General features: G+C 30.5%; 3 protein-coding genes across 3 annotated transcripts; all 3 read left to right on the top strand.

Annotated features, from left to right (window-relative positions):
- The first annotated feature begins 4,520 nt into the window (after positions 1-4,520).
- LOC103483197 (photosynthetic NDH subunit of lumenal location 2, chloroplastic) lies at positions 4,521-5,640 on the top strand. Its single transcript, XM_008439689.3, has 2 exons — positions 4,521-5,319; positions 5,455-5,640. The coding sequence occupies exons 1-2, from the start codon at positions 4,858-4,860 to the stop codon at positions 5,551-5,553; spliced, it is 561 nt and encodes a 186-aa protein (XP_008437911.1). The 5' UTR covers positions 4,521-4,857; the 3' UTR covers positions 5,554-5,640.
- A 3,454-nt stretch (positions 5,641-9,094) lies between these two features.
- LOC127149828 (uncharacterized) lies at positions 9,095-13,140 on the top strand. Its single transcript, XM_051085859.1, has 7 exons — positions 9,095-9,577; positions 10,967-11,024; positions 11,119-11,201; positions 11,310-11,408; positions 12,128-12,228; positions 12,468-12,526; positions 12,915-13,140. Exons 3-7 carry the CDS (start codon positions 11,160-11,162, stop codon positions 12,917-12,919), a joined length of 306 nt encoding a protein of 101 aa, XP_050941816.1. The 5' UTR covers positions 9,095-9,577; positions 10,967-11,024; positions 11,119-11,159; the 3' UTR covers positions 12,920-13,140.
- A 3,997-nt stretch (positions 13,141-17,137) lies between these two features.
- On the top strand, positions 17,138-19,350 carry LOC103483200 (abscisic acid receptor PYL3). The gene is made up of 3 exons (XM_008439692.3): positions 17,138-17,499; positions 18,235-18,450; positions 18,546-19,350. Exons 1-3 carry the CDS (start codon positions 17,374-17,376, stop codon positions 18,759-18,761), a joined length of 558 nt encoding a protein of 185 aa, XP_008437914.1. The 5' UTR covers positions 17,138-17,373; the 3' UTR covers positions 18,762-19,350.
- The last annotated feature ends 1 nt before the right edge of the window (position 19,351 follows it).

Below are 19,351 nucleotides of genomic sequence, written 5' to 3' on the forward strand. Positions count from 1 at the left end.
CTTTAAAAGTTAGGTTTTACGATCGAACTTTGCGATTAATAAAAAGAAAAGGGCATGCTAGGAATACATTTGATCTTGAGAAGTAAGGAGAGGTTGGTATATTTATGTATTAGAATCCACGTTGTAAAAGAAATAATTACACGAATTAAGTGAAGAAAAATGTGGAAAAAAAAAAGAACTATATAACGCATGCAAATTTCGGGTAAACATAAAACTATTTTGTGTTGTTTTTTCGTGATAAAGTTAGAAGATGATTGAGACTCGTTTTTTGTATGGAGGGTCTCTCCCACAAACATCTTCAAAGAAATTATTAATGTGTAGTTAAAGAGTTTGAAAATGGTACAAAAAATCAGTTTGGTTTCAAGAGTAGTAGTTTTGAGGTTGAAAAGGGATTGGGGGGACACATTTGACAGAACATGAGACAAGATTTTTCAAGATGCAAAAACCAACCATTCACCAATTACATGCATGCATATGCCATACCAAGTTGTTGATTAAATTATTATATGATGAGAGTGTACCCACAATCCTCCTTAGACCTACAAATCTTCAAAAAACAAAAAGACTTTGTGTTTATATGTATAAATTGATTTATTTAATTTTTATATATAGTTTTTGAAATGAAAGAAATTTGATTCAATAAATCATGTGAGATGGGGTCCAATTAGGGGGGTGTGTGGTCCAATTGCAAAAAATCAAAATTGCCCCATCAATCTCATAATTCTCCATTGCTAATGCCTTAGATTTTGCCAAAGATATTATTCCCTTTTTTTTTCTTTTCTTTTCCTATATGGACCACTTTTTTCTTTTTCTTTTTTTCATTCTTTCAATATTTTTTTCTAAAAATATTATTATTATTTATAAGATTTGTGAATGAAAATTTTATTTTTCAATCTAAAAAATAAATCTAGCTTACCATAGTCGTCGACCTAGTGGTAAAAAGGTAAACATGCAGTCTTAATAACTAATTAAGAGGTAATGGATTCAACCCATGGTGGTCACCTATTTAGGACTTAATTTCTTACTAGTTTTCTTGACATCCAAATATTATAGGATCAGATATACACTATCTAACTTATACATTAACCTCAACGAGAATTTTTATAAGAAAATAGTTGATGTAATAGATTAGAGTTGAAATATGTGCTTATATTTTCTAATTTAAAAGTTAACATTTTTAATATCATTCAAAAAGAAAAAGTTAGAAAAAAGTCTCATCAAGGAGAGGGAGAGAGAGTATACATAAATGAATTAAATGGTCTCTCTAAAAATTCTAAAGTTTCGACCATTCCTTTGAAAGAAAAACTTTATGGGCAATAATTTGTCTCTTTGTCAATTTCTATCTTTTCAATACTCAATTAGTCATTCAAAAATTAATATTTGGACGTCACTCCATCATCTCAATCTAAATCAAAAGAAAAATTCTTTCAATATACCTTTCCATTTTTTCAATTTTAATTCGGTCCCTCTCTCGACGACTAGTTACGACATCAAATAAAATCAACTTTGTTTTTCGTTTTTGTTAGGTCGTGAGATGACTTCTAATTAATTTCGAATGTATTTTTTTTCTTTTATATAAATAACATATTGCATGTCTAATGAATAGTGCTACACATTTCATTAAATTTCAAAATAACGTGACCTACTATACTTGTCTAGTTGTCTTTTGTGGTTATTCAAGAACAAATCAACAACCTCCTCTATCATTTTGTTTCTTCACATTTAATGTGAAATTATCTCAAATAAAATTTGCACTCTTTTACGTATATCGTTGGGTACATACTCATTATTTCTTAAAAATAAAAACACTAGTTATCGGTATATTTCTTATGATAGGTTTTTAATAATTTTTTAAATAAAATATTCATATAGTAAAATGAATTAAAATATTTACAACATATAACGAAAAATTTTATTCTATCAATGATAGACACTGATAGAATCTTATTACTGTCGTCTATCAATATGCCTGATAAACTTCTATTACTATTGTTTATCAGTATCTATTAATATGATTGATAGACGTATATCATTATCTATTAATGTCTATTATTGATAAAATCTAAAATTTTGTTATATGCCGTAAACATTTTATCAAATTTATCATTTTTATACGATTTTATTATTATTATTAATTTAATTAAGCATATTAAGATATTAGATATCTATGTGGTAAGGCTCGGCGGCTGTGGCCGACGAGGCTGCAAGCTGGTCACGAGCGGAGCGTGATAGAAACGTGACTGAATTTAAGCCATAAGCTTAGAGGTTTCGTTTTTGATATGATTAATGATTTTTTTTTTTTTAATTAGCAAAGTTAATTCGAACGTAAGAGTGGAATTAAGATAATCAAGAGTCTTCCAATTAGAGTCCGACACGTATCGTCCAATTTTGTTGCCTTCCTAAGCCCCCAATCAATAAGCCCGGATGCTGACAAGTTTTGGGGTGTCAGGGGTGGGGCCCATGGAATCAACTTGGAACGCACACGTGTCGGAAGGAGAACTAAGAAGCGTGGCGATAGAAGGACCGTCGGAAGGGCGGGAGGGCTGAGTCAAATGGAGGGACGGAACAACTTTCAAAATTCCCGCTATGTTCCACGCTGTCGTGAGTCCTGTGACGTGGCTCCACATTAAATTTCGATCTATTTTATTATTGTTATCATCGTTAATAGTTGATGAAAAATTTAACATACATACAATACATCGTCCTAATTAGTATAAATATAATTTAATTGATATAAATATGTACTACCAATCTCGAGATTTGAAGTTGTATTGTCAACTAATTAGTAAATAAAATAAATTAATAGATTTTAAATCAAAATAATTTAAATTCTCGAATAATAGAAAAGAGATATGCATGTGTATTTGATGAAGTTGATTACAACGTAGATTAAATTGTTTAAAATTTGAAAGTATATAAAGTAAATTATTGCATTCTAAATACAATAATTCAATTGTTACAAAACTATGAGTATATGAGTAGATCGTTACAAAATAAAGTTTATAAATTTAATTGTAGTCTTCAAAAACAAAGTTTAAGGAACAAAAATGTTAATGTTTTGTTATTTTCCTCAATGAAACGTTAACTAAATACATTTTTAAAAGTTTTAACAAAATTATACAAAGCACGACTCGTGAATCAACGATTCATAGAATTTGAATATTATTAAAGTTTGCATATCACTCAACTAATAACTTGTCAATAAGGAATGCAAGTAAGGGAGGAATAAGATGGATGGCCCAAAATAAAAGGGTAAGGGAAGAGTTGGCTCATCTATGGAGTCCACTAATGCCCAAAGGGAAATATATATATATATAAAGTTTTTCAATTTCAAATTTGGTTCATTTACTTCCAAAATATTTAGTTTGTTCCATATAATATCAATTAACTTTTGTTGACTCTATACTTTTGAAAAATATTTCATTATTTGAAACACATTTATTTAGTCTGGATACTTTTTAATTTTTTTTTTTTTATTTCCATGCTCTTAAAAAGTAATTATTTTAATCCCTTAAAAATGAATAAAAAATTTCAATACAAATACTAAAATAGAAATTTTTTAAGAAAAAAATACAAAAAAATAGGGTAATTATAATAAGTAGCAATTTTTAGAATAATTATTAAGTATGTAGCAATATTTTTAAAAAATTGCAAATATAGCAAAATTTATCGTTGATAGACTCTTATGGTTTATCAGTGATAGACCAATATTTGCTACATAGTCTATCAGTGATAAACTCCTATCATTGATAGATTTTGACAGATTTTGCTATATTTGCAATTTTTTTAAAATGTTGATATATACTTAATTATTTTGAATATAATTGCTACATTTGTAAATATCAAAAAAAAAAATAACGCGAACATTTTATAAGACAAAAGATCAAAACAGATCGTTTAAAAAAAATAATAATAAAATGAGTATTTATTTTAAAATATTGATTTAAAAAAAGAAAAGAAAAGAAAAAAGAAAGAAGAATAAGAAATGATGGGAAGTAAAAAGGATGGGCCGTTTTGATGATTGGAATTAAACGGACGGACTTTATGATAAAAAGGTGTCCAATTAACCCATGGATTTGAAAGCCTATACCTCTCCTAACCAAAAACAATGGTGCTCTTTCATTTTTAGTTTCTAATTCCCTAAATTCTTTCTTTCTTTTCAAGTTTGAAAAAAAGAAAATTCCTTTAAATTCTATTGCAATTCATTGTTCTTTCTTTAAATAATCACACATTTATAAATCATTACTTTATAATTAAACTCGAAAGAAAATTAACATCACTTTAATCTCTCTATACTTTGAGATTAAACCCTAAACCCTACCACCTACTTTCTATTAAGTGACAAATTATATAATGCATTTGACTTGTTTTTTTCTTAAAACAAAATTAAATATAAGCAAGTTCATATGATGAGTTAATGACGTGGCAGGTGTTATATTTATTTTCAAGGTAGTGGTAGGTATATGTTATATTCATTAATAATTAAGTTCATCTTCCTCATAATTATTAATCCATCCTATATAACTTATATGCTCTTAATCAATGAATTACTAGACAAAAAGTCCTTACTACATTTAAAATATTATACTTCTAATCGGTTTCCTCATAAAATTTTAACTTGGGTATGGGAGTTCTTTCATCTTTACATGCAATTAGTACACTTTATAATCAAATTAATATGATTTACACATAATTTAAAGAAATATTAGTGTGACAAAGTGATAAAATGTAAGGTTGTGAATGAATATAATGAAATGGATAAGAAGGTAAAGGGTAAGGCCAGAAAGTGTGTGTGTGTGTGTATGTTCTCCCAAATGGCGAAATGAATGGTAAGAAGCCAAAAGTACATCCAAAGCCATGCCTACCCTTCTTGCCAACGCCAACAGTACTCTCTTCTCCTCACCCATTTCCACTCCCCACAAATCCCTCCACCGCCGCCACTTCCCCATCATCACCGCCTCCCTTCCCATCCACCGTCGCCATATCGCCACAACCCTTGCAGTGGTGATTGGGTTGCAAGCTGCAACACCCCTCGCGCTAGCCCAAAGTTGGGGTACACACTCGTTCATTAAGGAGCGATACTTCGAGCCCGGTTTGTCGGCCGATGAGGCAGTGGCGAGGATAAAACAGACGGCGGAAGGACTTCATAGCATCCGTGAGATGCTTGAGACCACGTCATGGAGGTATGTCATCTTCTACATTCGTTTGAAGTCGGCCTACCTCTCCCAAGACTTGAAAACTGCCATGACTACTTTGCCACAAGCTCGCCAAAACGATTTCGTTAAAACCGCTAACGAGTTGGTCGATAACATGGCTGAGGTATGTACTTTTCTATTGTTTTATTTTCATAATCCAAAAATATTTTACTAATTAAATTTAGTCCAAAGTCTAATTATTGATTAACTTTTTTTTGTTGAACTTTAATTTGATCATTTGGATTATGATATGTTTCAGTTGGATTATTACGTTCGCACACCCAAGGTGTATGAGTCATATTTGTACTACGAAAAGACATTGAAATCCATTGATGATCTGGTGGCTTTACTTGCTTAGAGATGTAAATAAAATAATTAATATCAAATGTTCTTCATCCCACAAAATTGAATGCATCAAATTTGTAGATTTGTGTTATTGATTTAAGATTTCTGTAGTCTTTTACTTCATTAGTTAATTATATTAATTCATGTGTAAAAAATTATTTTATTCTAGTAATTGTTATGAAAGAAAAAGGGTTATTAATTTCTTTCATTTTAAAAAATAAATACAGAATTTTGAGATCGAATTTTGTAGATTACTCTTAGCTATATTTTTAGTTTGTAACTTTGTCAATAAATATGTAGTGTACGAAGTTGGATAAATTTATGATCCAATTTGCTTCTCAAATTTGTCACGATCTGTTTAATAAATGCATCTATATATACATTTGTTCTTTACAAGTTGTAATATCACTAATAAGTTATGAGTAAATGTTGGTTAATATGACGATACTTAGAGTTGAATGTGAGTCTCAATCGTTAGCTCTTTCACCATTACTACATTTGTTTTGGGTCCCAATCCTATCTAAATTTTAACGAATGTCTACTTTAAAATTATTTTTTTATACATTTGTAAAATGTACTCGAATTATACATTTCAACCATATTAAACATTTTCGATTAATGGCAAATGATTTGACCTTTTTTTTTTCTTTTCATTTTCAAACAAAATGGTAAGTTTGATAGAATGAGTTTTAATGACATGGGTTGGTGGTACTTTATTTTCTTGAAAGTAGTGGTTAGGTATTTGTTATATTTATTAATTAACAATATTAAGTCATCTAACTCATAATTAACTCATCCAACTATATGCTCATCTCATCTCAAATCAACTATCTGCTGTCTATTCGAAGTTGAAAAATATCAAATAAATCAATCACATAATGTTAAAGAAAGCGTGTATATAAACTAAGGAGAATGTAATTAGAACTTTGTAGTTGAAGAATGATCATTTTCTTAAAGCACTTGATTGATATCATTATTCAACATTATTATATATATAGCAATGAATAATAAAAAGTGCATGGATCTTACTAAAAATATATACAAATTAAATCTCTCGTACGTGTGACATTGTTTATAGTTATTGTCTACCTTATCACTTTTACAAGTAAACGAAGACCGATGTTTGTAGTGGTGATTTTGATTTTTCTTTTCCTTTTGTTAGAATTCTATTTTATTTTCCTAAAGATGATATGGGTAGCTAGGGTTTGAGTTTTATCGTACCCAATTCAATCGTCTTTAATTTACCGAAAGTTGTAGAAGTATCTCTTTTGTCTTTAAGAAAAGAAGAAAGGAAAACAGAGAGGGTTTTTTTCAAACCGATTCTATTGGTTATAATTAATAAATATAAATGGTTTTGAAGATAGAAAAAGAGATGGAGAGAAAAAGAAAAAGGGTTTAGGGTTGAAAGAGTTCGGTTTTTTCTAGAAAGGAAAAAGAAGAGAAGAAGAGGATAAGGAAGGTACGTTGAACATTGAAGAAAAAGACGAATTTGAGTTCCACTCTCTCAACTATATGATATGCCCAAAAATTGACATTTCCTATATGTCTTCTTTTTTTCTTAGCTTTTTTCAATCTCCTCATCTCTAACTTCCCTATCACATCTCACACCTAACCAACCACCACATACACACACATATACATATTTATTTATTTATAAACACACCCTCCATTTTCACTTCTTCCATTGGTGTAATTCGAGAACGATCAAAGAAAGTTTAGTTCTTAGTTTGAAATTATCTACTTAATCTCAACTCAATAAAAAACATTATTCAATTAAGTTAAGTGTAGGTAGATTTCAAAACTGTTTTCAGTTACATGATCCGATTTTTGAATATTTTATCATCTAAATATATAGATTATCTAGGTGACTAATTACTAAGAAAGCGTGTAATGATAACTATTGAAAACTAAGTTTATTTTAGATTCATTTGTTTATATTAGATTATTAACTAAAATTTTAAAAAATTACTAGAATCAAAATTGTTTTTGTTTAGGTTGAATTTGAAGTTTAAAATAAAAAAAATAAAGTTAAATTGAAAGATGTAGAAGCAAAAGATTGAGGCCCTATGAACCAAACATATTATATATCTCCAATAATTTAGGGTCAAAGGTTGAAGTGTTAATGAATGGTCGGGGCCAAGGGGGGGGATGAGGTGCATCACGTGACTTCCATTACTACTCTTTTCTTTCTCTTCGTCTTTCCCTTTTTTCTTGAGAATTACGTGACACTCTTTAATTTGTTTCAATCCTATTTTTATGTATATATATTCCTTTTTGGATATTCCAAAATTATCCTTTAATTAAATATTTATTTAGAATTAAAGAACCCAACTACCTCATTTTTATTTTTGACCCCACTTTGTGACATGACAATATAAACCTCCTCTTATATACATAGCTTTTCCCCCCCTAATATAATTCCTATACAATTAAATTATAATTATAAGACATTGTAATAAATAAATAGAATAAAATACATTTAGTTGAATAATCATCATATGTAACATATATCTTCGCTTAGCACATAATAATAATAATAATAATAATTATAATTTTATTGATTTTAGTGATAATTAAGTGTGTGTTAATTGTCGCTTCAATGGAATACCTTTCTTTATCAAATCAAGTTATTAAAAGATTGGTTTGGTCGGTGGATATTATCATTTCTAAACATTAATTTAATTTAATTTATCTTATTAATTATTTGGTTATTATATTATGTTGAGTCAATGAACCACAAAGTCCCCTCTTTGGCTCCACAAAACCCTATCTCAACCCTTTACCTTTCACACTTTGCATTGCACAACCCCACATGGGGTATCAAAATTTGAGACCAACCCTACAACCCTACTTTCATATATATATATATATTATTCCATAGCTTTATTATTCCGCAGGATTAAATAACAGTTCACTACTAGAAAAAGACCCTTTCTTGACGGTTGGTTTTTTCTTTTCTTGATGGCTTTTGGTAAAAACGTCAAGAAAAGGGTGGTTTAATAGGAAAACCGTCAAGAATTTTGATGAAAAGGCGGAGGGGAGGCAATTTTCAGAATTCTTGACGGTTTTAAACTGTCAAGCAATATGAACGTTGTTCTTGACTGTTATAAACTGTCAAGGATTATCTTTTAAATTCTTGACGTTTTTAAAACGTCAAGATTTATTATAAAATCGACATTCTTGACGTTTTTCAAACGTCAAATAATATGTAACTATACTTGACGATTTAAAAACGTCAAGAAATATCGATTACATTCTTGACGTTTTATAAACGTCAAGAAATATCGATTAAATTCTTGACGTTTTAAAACATCAAGAATTTTAATGAAAAGGCAGAGACTGAGAAATTTTAAAATTTCTTGACATTTTTAAAACGTTAAGTAAGAGAATTTTACTTGACGTTTTAGAAACGTCAAGAATTACTAAATTAATTGAAAAAAAATAATTTATTTTTTTTTTTAAAAAAACTAAATTCTTTTAACTTTTTAAATAAAAAACTAACTTCATTTTTCTAAAAAAAATTAAATCCCTAATTTTCCCTTCTCTTCGTCTTCGTTGTTCGCGGTCGCCATCTCTCACAAACCTTCTCTTCGTCTTCCTTGTTCGCCATCACCCTAAATCTCTCGCACGAACCTTCTGTTTGTCCTCCTTGTTCACAAAAATCAAATCCTCTTCGTCTTCCTTGTTCGCCATCACCCTAAATCTCTCGCACGAACCTTCTCTTCGTCCTCCTTGTTCGCGAAAATCAAATCCTCTGTCGTGTTTCTGCTGAGCCTTCTCTCGCAATGAAGTCGCCTTCCAAGATTTCGTCTTCCCCATCCACGAAAACTCTGTCCTCTGTCATTTTCGTCGGTTTGCACCCCACCGTTTACCTAGTCGTCAACATTTAGATTCACCATCGTTCTCCCTTCGTCGGTGTTCGTGCAATCAATGCCTATCACGCAAGGTCGTTCTATTTCGTGTTTCTTCCAGTTGTCGTTGCGCACAAACTCGCACCTCCGCCCTCTACTCACTCCAATCAATTGTTCCGAATATAAGTAAGGTTTGGTTTAATTGATTAATTCATTGAATGTTGTTTATTGTTTTTGGATATGGGTTTTTATTGAATTGTGTGTGTGTGTGTATATATATATATATATGTATTTCTTTTTGGGTGTGATTCTATTCATAGGCTCTTACAATTGAAAGTTTATGACCTTCATTCATTCAGGTAAGAAGAGATTGTATTCATCTTCACTTAACCCTTTGTCTTGTCTTGGAAATTGGTGGGATATTTTGAATCTTTTTTGGAACACTTCTGGTTTGATGTTAAATGTGACTAAAATCTTGCTTATTGGTTTCAATATGAGTAAGGAGGGAGTTGAAGAATGGGTAGAGGAGTTTCAATATAAAATAGGAGCATTTCTGCTGTTTTTGTTCCTTCTTGGCAGCGGCTGCAACTACAAATGACTATATGAAGCTCTTCCTCTTGATTCTCTTCATAGTCTCATAGTCTTGTTGTTTTTATGAGCTTTTGATGGCCATGAATTAGAATTCTTTCTGTTGTTTTTGTTCCTTCTTGGCAGCGGCGGCAGCAGCAGCTACATATGCCTTGACACTAGAGGTTTTTAACATTCCTTTATGTTCAATGTGTAATCCTATTTCATCAACATCGGTTAAGAAACATTTCTCATGTATTAATTTAACAAATAAGAATGCTATCCTTAGGCTCACTTGTGGGTTAAAACTGTCAGTACACACACACATATTGTTTTTCTTCTTTCAAAGATTTGGTTTACCTTTTCTAGTATGGATATGATTTTGGTTTCAAGAGAAGATTTAATTGCTCCATGCCATTGCAAAGGCACTCAAAAGTATGTCCATAGATCAGTTTTCTCTCACTTCGTGTTTGCTTCTCTGTTCTTTATTCACACTCTTTAATTAATGGGGTTTTTGTTTAGGAATGAATGTTAGGTTTTCATAATGTGGGTGTTAATTGTTTGTGTATAATCACGTTTGTTGGTTGAAATTTTGTCTATTTAAGGTGAAATGGGTGTAGATTGCTGGCTTTTTGTTTATGTATTCGAGATAATTGTTGTTCTTTGGTTATTCTTTTTTGTTTATTGTAGTCCGATTTTTGGGGCTTTTTTTTTATTTGAGACTATGTATATTGAGGAACTGAAGGAGGAAGGAGAGTTACAGAGTAGGGAAGAGGGAAATTCGAATGACTACCACAACAGCTGAAAATAGGAACTTATACAAGAATAAGCTGGTGCCTTAGCTTAGTACTCAGTATTTGTTAATGCGAATTTACTTATATCATGCAAATTTTGGAGTGTTTTTCCCTTGGTTCTTTATTCTAGTTTTTGGTATTTTTAAATAATTTTTTATGATAATATTAATTCTCTTATTGATGAGATTAACGGTGATTGATTGGTTTCTAATAGAACACACACTTGCAATCCAAAATTCTTCAATCAGAAAGTACCCCAGAAACTAATCTTGGTATGACCAATTCTTTTTGCGTTTTTTTTCAAAATTCCTTCTCTGTACTAGTTATAAAAGTTTGCAAAATTCTATGATATTTTATGATTGACAGCTCTTGAGAAGATTAGAAGGCCTTTATATGAAAAGCATCCCATGAGCAAATTTGCATGGACAATAGCTGAAGACACTGATACTGTAAGCATCCTTGTTAATCAGACCGTTGAAATAAAATTCCATCAACTCCACTGGCTGACAGTTTAGAATTTTGAATGATTTCAAATCTTTTATGGTTTTTATATGAAGACGGAATGGTACAACATCTGCCAAGATGCCCTAAGAAAAGTTAATGAATCGTATCAAGGAAAAGAGACTGCTGACATCATTCAAAACAAAGTTTTGCAGGTACATATTATTCACATGTTTTTGTGGCTAAAATATCTTAGGCAATAGGTAAGAAGAGATTGTATTCATCTTCACTTAACCCTTTGTCTTGTCTTAGAAATTGGTGGGATATTTTAAATCTTTTTTCGAACACTTCTGGTTTGATGTTGAATGTGACTAAAATCTTGCTTATTGGTTTCAATATGAGTAAGGAGGGAGTTGAAGAATGGGCAGAGGAGTTTCAATGTAAAATAGGAGCATTTCTGATTAGTTACCTTGGTTTTTCTTTAGGTTGGAATCACCAAAGAAAAGCTTTTTGGAATATGTTGGTTGCTAAGCTCAAGGCTAAGTGGATGGTTTTGATAGATAGACATAATGATAGATTGCAAAAAAGAGGCCTATAGTTATGATTGTTAAGATAATGATAGTGAAGTTTGGAATGTAGCTAGGCCTTAGAAGGGGCTCTTTTTGACTGAGTTAATTAGTTGGATGGCTTTGATAGATAGAAACAATACAGTGCATTTGCGGGAAGGAGTGGAAAACATTTTATGGTCATTAGAGGGATCTGGAAGCATAGAGGCTAATTCATTTTAACTTAATCATTTTTGTTGTTTGTTGAATGTTTGTTGTTCTTTTAGTGGTTACGTTGAGAAATTTCCACGTTTGGTCATACTTATGTTCGTACTTATTTTTTTTCCTAGCTTGAATTTATTTTTAATTTATTAACATGAATCTATTAGGCTCGAGAGGAGGATGAGGAGATTGAATTCAATTGTGCTAATTACCAGCTTGAAATAATGAGATGCTTGAGAGAACTCAATGTTAACAACACTATTGGATGGTAAGACTTAGTTTTATGATACTGCATATTTATGGAAAACTTTAGCACTGTTACATATATGATCAGAGGCTTGGTGATAGTGATTTAAGGGGCATGATTGTGATTTGTATCAAACTGCTATGTGGTCATAAATGGAATAAATAATTTGTCTGTAGTTTGATTATGAGATCTAATTGAAATTTTTTTGCACCTTGACTTCTACTTTTATTTTTTTAACTAACTCAGATTCCTGTTTATAGGATTGGAACATCAAATATTGGAGGCTGGAGCAGATATTTGGGTTACTTCATCTTACCAGGTTTGCAATGCCAATGGATTAATCTTTCTTTGTTTTTGTACTTTTCACTCTGTGATGGCTTTGGGGTGTCTTTCTTTTAAATGTTCTACTGTTGTTTTTTTTAAAACTTGATGGTTCAAATCGAATATTTTCATGACAATGAATAGAATAAGTGAGGATCAAACTGATCACTCCTCTTGAATTGAAATCAAAAAGTTCAAAATGAGTGTTTCTGCTGATGGCTCAGAGTATAGGTGAATTTGAAACAATTAGTTACAAGGAGTTTGTAAATATTTGGTATTGACAATCTGATCTAAACCTATTTCCACCTCCCCTTTACATTGTTATCATCAACATAGCCGATCATTAATCCTATATTTGTTGTTGTGATGTTTTCTACTTCTTGTAGATTAGCTCTGCTATTGGTGGTACTTATTTTAGCTCATGAATTGGAGGTAGTAGAGGATGCAGAATGCAAGTTTATTTGAAGCCAAGTTTCATTCAAGGTCATTGAGTTCGGTTGATAGAAGTAATGTTTTGTATATGACAATATCGAACAAATATGTAAAGTTTTCGAAATGTTGATACATATATGGTAAAATGTTAATATATGTTAAAGTTTTGGAATTGTTCTAGTGCATATTTATGTTTGAGTTTTCAAACTATATTTGATGTATATTTGTCGTTTATATGTAGTTGAATTTTTGGACCAATGGGAGCATAATACAGGAAGAATAATATAAAATAAATTACGATTAAAAAAATGAAAAGTTGCTTGACGGTTTTCAAATGTCATTAACAATACATTTCTTGATGGTTTGCAAATGTCATAAATAACAAAATTCTTGACGGTTCTAAAATGTCATTTAAAAGCACTCTTGACGGTTTCCAAATGTCATGGCAAAGAGTACTCTTGACGGTTATTAAATGTCATGAAAAATGAACTCTTGACGGTTTGTAAATGTCATGAAAATTGAATACTTGACGGTTTTAAAATGTCATGAAAAATGCACTCTTGACGGTTTTGAAATGTCATGAATAATCGTATTCTTGACGGTTTTCGGGCTTCATCATCTCATTCTTGACGGTTTAAAACAGTCATAAAAACGTATCCTCTTGACGGCTCTCAACTGTCATGAAAAATTGAATACTTGACGGTTAAAAAGTGTCAACGATATCAATTCTTGACACTTTTTACAACCGTCAAGAAAATGACCTTTCTTGACACTGGATTCAACGACGGTTTTGAAAACGTCAAGAATACTCATTCTTGACAGTTTAAAACCGTCAAGAGAGTCAGTTTTTGTAGTAGTGGTTTTGTCATATACTTTGAGGTTGGGTTTAATGATGTTTCTATATTTTATTCAGTTATATATTCTTCATGAACCATCAATAAATTTCTCTATTTTTACTTTAACCAAAAGTGTTTTCATACAAAGAGATATCATGTTCGAATATATTTTTAAAAATTTATGGTAAAAAAAAGTGAATGGAGAACAATTCTTTTAAATAAAATCAAACAACAAAATAGTATATTAGTAACTATTGGTTAAATATTAAGTTATTGAATTTATGAATTTTTTTAGTTTGTGTCTAAAAGTCTATGAACTTAAAAAAAAAAAAAAATGCCTAAGTATTGTCTCTAACTAATAGGTCCCTATAACATTATTGATTATTAAATAATAAAACTAGAGGACGTATTACGCATCAATTGAATATTTGTAAAGTTATGATCTATATATAAGATTGGAATTGGAGTTTACTAAACAATTAAAAAAATGTATATATAAATTATGAGATACAACTTTGATATGGTGGTCTTAGGGTATGTAAAAACATGCATGGGCTAAAATTAATCCGAAGTAAAGGTAGATTATATATAAAATATGGCATGGCGTGAGACACGATATCAAAGCAACGTGACATGCTTGTAATTTTAATCTATTTGTATTGGTAAATATTCATAAAAGATTATGGAATGTGTAATTTTGCATTAATGTATATCTTAAATTGATAAGCATCGTACATATAGTTGACTCCTTTCCATCTCCATCTCCAATCTCCATCTTTAGTTTAATATGAATTGAGATTAATTCAAATCAAGTGGGTTAGGAAGATTATTGAAAATTACTTTATATATATATATAAATTAATTTCAACGGTGTCTAAAAAATAAAAAAAATATGGATGATTTTAATTATGAAGCAACAATAATTAAGTGGGAATTAAAAGTGGAAGAATTTATTAATTTATATTGAGTCGTAAAAGAAGAAAAAATAATAAAATTTTGTAAAGTGGTTTTAAGTATTACATTGGAAGTAACGTGGGAGGAGTGGCATGCACGTTGACATTTGACATTATTATTCTTTTTTTTTTCTCTTCTTCTTTTCCTTCTGTATCAAGAAAATATAAAAACTCTTTTTAATATATATATATATATATATATATATATATATATATATATATATATATATATATATATATATATATAAAAGATTACTTTATTTATTTTATTCTATTTTTTAACGGGCCCAATTTTGTACTTCTCAAGTACTCAAACATAAAACTTTGATCCAAATGAAATGTTTAGGTTAAAGAAGTGAGTTATTAGAGTTGAATCATAATAACTTGTCTTTGGATCGTAGATTATTTTAATTTGGATTTTATAATAATATGTGTTTATGGTATATAGCATTTTAGTTTAAAAATAAAATAATGATAAATGTTAAATAGTAAAAACTATAACTATAACTAATTGGAGTCTTTTAAATAGTATTTACTATATAGCTATAGGTAATTAAGATTGTTTTAAGCTCACATTTGATGAATTAATTAATGGTTTATTAAAAGTTGGAGCTTCTTTTGAATGTAATATATATTTTAATTTTATACTATCGATAATACTAAAACAAGCTCGTATATTAGTTGGAAGTTAATTTTGTGGATGTTAAATTCAAAAGTTGGGTTTGATCAACATGATCTCGAATGTAAAGAGCAATTTACAAAGTGCTTTTAGATAAATTAATAACAATCATATTTTGAGTTAAATTATTCCACAGTTTATTTTTTCACTCTACGAATATAACTCCAAACGTAACATAAATTGTATCAAATTAGATTCTAAACTTTTAGTTTTATTGAATTGAACCATAAATCCAAACATGTATTACAAATTACCCTCTATTCAATTTTTCATTAAATTTCTTTCCCTGGATTTATCAAAATAAATAAATAAATAATCATATCAAAATCTTTATAACCTCGTTAACTTTAGTAAAATATAGTTTATAAAAAAGAAATTTGATTGCATCACAAAAACTAATCATTGAATTACTTAAAAAAACACGAAATATGAATTGAAACTTTCCTATTATATGTATGTCTTAGAATTTAACGAATGTATAACATAAACTTTTGCAACGGTATTAGAATTAGAACGTATAACACAATTGTTTATTCCAACCCCGATTAAACTAATTAAGGTATTTCGATGTCTTGTATCTATAAAATATAACCTTTTTTTTTAAGGAAAAATAAATAAATAAAAATAAAGGTAGGGCAACTTGGACATTTTGTAATTGAATAAATATTGAAGAATCTTAGGAAGGGGGGGAGGGGTAATGTTGGGATTTTGTTTATATATAAATATAAAAGAGCAGTGTTAGCATGAGTTGTACCTTTGCACGATGAAATGCATGTGAATCCACTAAAGAGAAATTTGGTGGTGGCGACAGCACCAATTCCATAAATTAATTATTACAACTTTCTTTTAATCTATCTATCTTATTAAATAATTTAAACCTCTTTTTTTTTCTTTTCTTTTCTTTTCAAATTTAATCTCATCTGATCTTCGAAAATAACCTCAATTTATTTTAAATATTTAACGTTTTGTTCGATTATAATATATATATATATATATTTGTCAACAAATTTGATGATAGATTGGTAGAAAAGTTAAAGATTTAAACAAACCCCAATTTAGAGAGAAAAAAAAAAAAAAAAGACTTCTAGAATCAAGATTGTACTCTCCAGCTTTAATTAATGTATATAATCAATTAATGGTTCCTACAAAGATGCCAAAAGTTAGTCACACTTACTAATTATTTATTTATTAAAAAAAATGAATTCCTTATTTAATCGAGGTGGGATTTCGATCTAATTTACATATATATATATATAATAATAATAATAATATTTTAAAAAAGAATATAAAATATATTCAATTTTTAAAATTGAAAAATAGAAAAGAAATGGATATAGATATCCATAATAGATCTAAATGATAAAGATATATTAGTTTCTATCGTTGATGGAATGGTATTAATTGGGTCATTAGTGTATTAAAAAAGATTAATTAATTAAATATGGAGAGAGGGAGAGAGTTTGTAAAAAAAATGGTAATGTAATTGGTTATTATTTAGTGTGTGTGTGTGTGTGTGTGTTTGTCTTGTTCCGTTGAATAGAAGAGGAAATAAAAGAAAAAGAAAAGGTTGTAATGTAATTGGCGAATTGTGGAGTGGTCCTTTGCAACTTGCAAAGCAAAAATAATAATAATAATAATATTATATATATAAAAAAAAGAATAATAAATTTGTCGGTGAATGAGTGTGAGTGCTATTTATTATTATTTATAAAAATTAGAAGAGGAAAAAAAAAGAGCCTGCGGAAATAGAGCTAAAGACGTGGGGCACTGTGCCTTTGCAAAAAACCAAAGGAGGTTGAGATTCAAGCTCTCTTCCATTATCACCTTCTTTCGCAAAACCTCAAACCCCACCCACCCCTCCCCTCCCCTCCCTTTCCTCTCTCTCTCTCTCTCTCTCTCAACTCTTTCTCGCCGCATCCTCGCCTGAATTCTATTCTATCCAATCATGAACGACGACGATGCATGTGGAGTTATGGAGGCTCAGTACATACGCAGGCATCACCGTCATCACCCCAACCACAATCAGTGTACCTCTGCCGTTTTCAAGAACGTTAGAGCTCCCGTTCCTCTTGTGAGTCCTCTTCTCCGATCCCACTGTTCTTTCCTTTCTTTCTTTTCTTTCTCTTCTTTTCCTTCTTTCATTTCTCATCGCCCTCCCACTCCTCTGCCTTTTTTCCCATGTCTCATCTGGATCCATCCATCCAGTTCTTTTTTTTTTTTTTTTTTTTTTTTGATTACTTTCTAATGGATTCTCGTTTCACTTCAATTGTTCCTTTACTTGCCTGTTTTAGTTTCTTGTTTCCTTACTTTTTCTCTTTCTGTCTTAATTTGGTGCGGATTTCTGTAGCGTTTTTTTTTTGTGTCCTTCCCTTCTCCGGATCGTTATTGACTTTTTATAACTCGATGTCAATTATTATGGTTTAATGAGATGCGGATTTTATTTACTTGGTTCTTTTTTTAATTTTGTTTTCTGGTTATTTCTGGAACGTTTTTCCTTGCCAAATAAAGCCTAATTTTGTTTGGATATATCTTTCTTGTATATGCGATTCCATATCCTAATATAATTGAGATGTGGCCTTTAGGCTGTGAGAGTTAGAGTGAGATTTTGCTTTTGCTTTTGCTTTTCTTGTTTCTAAGGTGTGAGGAGAATAAAGATGTGTCTCTTTGATAAATTTTCTTTGGTTCTTGTGAGAAGGATATATAATCTGAGTTCTTGATTTTGATCTTAATTTCTTGCTGTCGAAGTTTTGAGGGTTTTTGTGGAATTTGTCTAATGATTTTCAATTGTGTTTTTGCATTATATTAGGTTTGGTCACTGGTGAGGAGATTTGATCAGCCCCAGAAGTATAAGCCTTTTGTTAGTCGTTGTGTGGTGAAAGGAGACCTGGGCATTGGAAGTGTGAGGGAAGTGAATGTGAAATCTGGTCTTCCTGCTACCACTAGTACTGAGAGATTGGAGCTTCTTGATGATGAAGAACATATTCTCGGAATCAGAATCGTGGGTGGAGATCACCGGCTCAAAGTATGATAAATTTAGCCTTTCTGATGATGAAAAGTATTCTTCTGTTTAAAGATGATCTCCATAAGTTTCTAAACATTTCTGCTTAAATTATGCAGAACTACTCTTCCATCATGACCGTCCATCCGAAGGTTATTGATGGAAGACCTGGGACACTTGTGATTGAGTCTTTCGTGGTCGATGTGCCTAATGGGAACACAAAAGACGAGACGTGTTATTTTGTTAAGGCGTTAATCAGATGCAATCTTAAATCTTTGGCCGACGTATCGGAGAGAATGGCTGTGCAGGGGCAAACTGAACCGCTCGAGAAATAGTTGGTTGGGAGGAAAGCAACTGAACATTGATGATGTGAATAGTTTCATGGTAGACCCAGAGGCCATTTTATTTAGCTCCCACTTGTGCTATGCCATGTAAAGATTGTTCAGAGCTATCCTATCACATTCTCTGAAGTTTTGGGTGTAAGTCTGGCGGTTGATTTTCCATCACATGGAGATGCATTTGGTTGGTTTTTTACATGCTTTCTTTCTTTTTTTTTTTCTTTTTTTTTTAATCTTTCGTGTTACTCAGTTTCTTTCTTTTCCGAAAGGGCAACGAGGATGAGTCTCCTCCTCTCCTTTACGCTAGCTAGCTTTCCATGGATGAAATTTGGAAGATTCTCATTTTATGTTAAATTAACTTCAGTTTGTGCAGCATGGTAGCAGAAATTTAGGGCCTATGCATTGTAGCTAAAGGCAGTACTGCTATGTATGTTTTGTACATACTTAGTCCTGAAATAAGTTAGTATATGTATCTGGCTTCATACATGTCAGTCTTGACACTCTTGACTAAAATTTTCCTGAGAATTTGTTCTCTTACTTTTGTTTTGTTATGTTATGAACTTATGACTGGATCATTTTGAAGCCAG

This window comes from Cucumis melo, chromosome 6, assembly GCF_025177605.1.
Source record: "Cucumis melo cultivar AY chromosome 6, USDA_Cmelo_AY_1.0, whole genome shotgun sequence".
Taxonomy (NCBI): domain Eukaryota; kingdom Viridiplantae; phylum Streptophyta; class Magnoliopsida; order Cucurbitales; family Cucurbitaceae; genus Cucumis; species Cucumis melo.

Excerpts from the sequence above, each read along its gene's own strand:
- LOC103483200 (XM_008439692.3), top strand. The coding sequence starts at position 17,374 with ATGAACGACGACGATGCATGTGGAGTTATGGAGGCTCAGTACATACGC. Across the intron at positions 17,500-18,234 it reads TTAGAGCTCCCGTTCCTCTT|GTTTGGTCACTGGTGAGGAG; the intron begins GTGAGTCCTCTT and ends GCATTATATTAG. Across the intron at positions 18,451-18,545 it reads GTGGAGATCACCGGCTCAAA|AACTACTCTTCCATCATGAC; the intron begins GTATGATAAATT and ends TAAATTATGCAG.
- LOC103483197 (XM_008439689.3), top strand. The coding sequence starts at position 4,858 with ATGCCTACCCTTCTTGCCAACGCCAACAGTACTCTCTTCTCCTCACCC. Across the intron at positions 5,320-5,454 it reads TGGTCGATAACATGGCTGAG|TTGGATTATTACGTTCGCAC; the intron begins GTATGTACTTTT and ends GATATGTTTCAG.
- LOC127149828 (XM_051085859.1), top strand. The coding sequence starts at position 11,160 with ATGAGCAAATTTGCATGGACAATAGCTGAAGACACTGATACT. Across the intron at positions 11,202-11,309 it reads TAGCTGAAGACACTGATACT|ACGGAATGGTACAACATCTG; the intron begins GTAAGCATCCTT and ends TTTTATATGAAG. Across the intron at positions 12,229-12,467 it reads GTTAACAACACTATTGGATG|GATTGGAACATCAAATATTG; the intron begins GTAAGACTTAGT and ends TCCTGTTTATAG.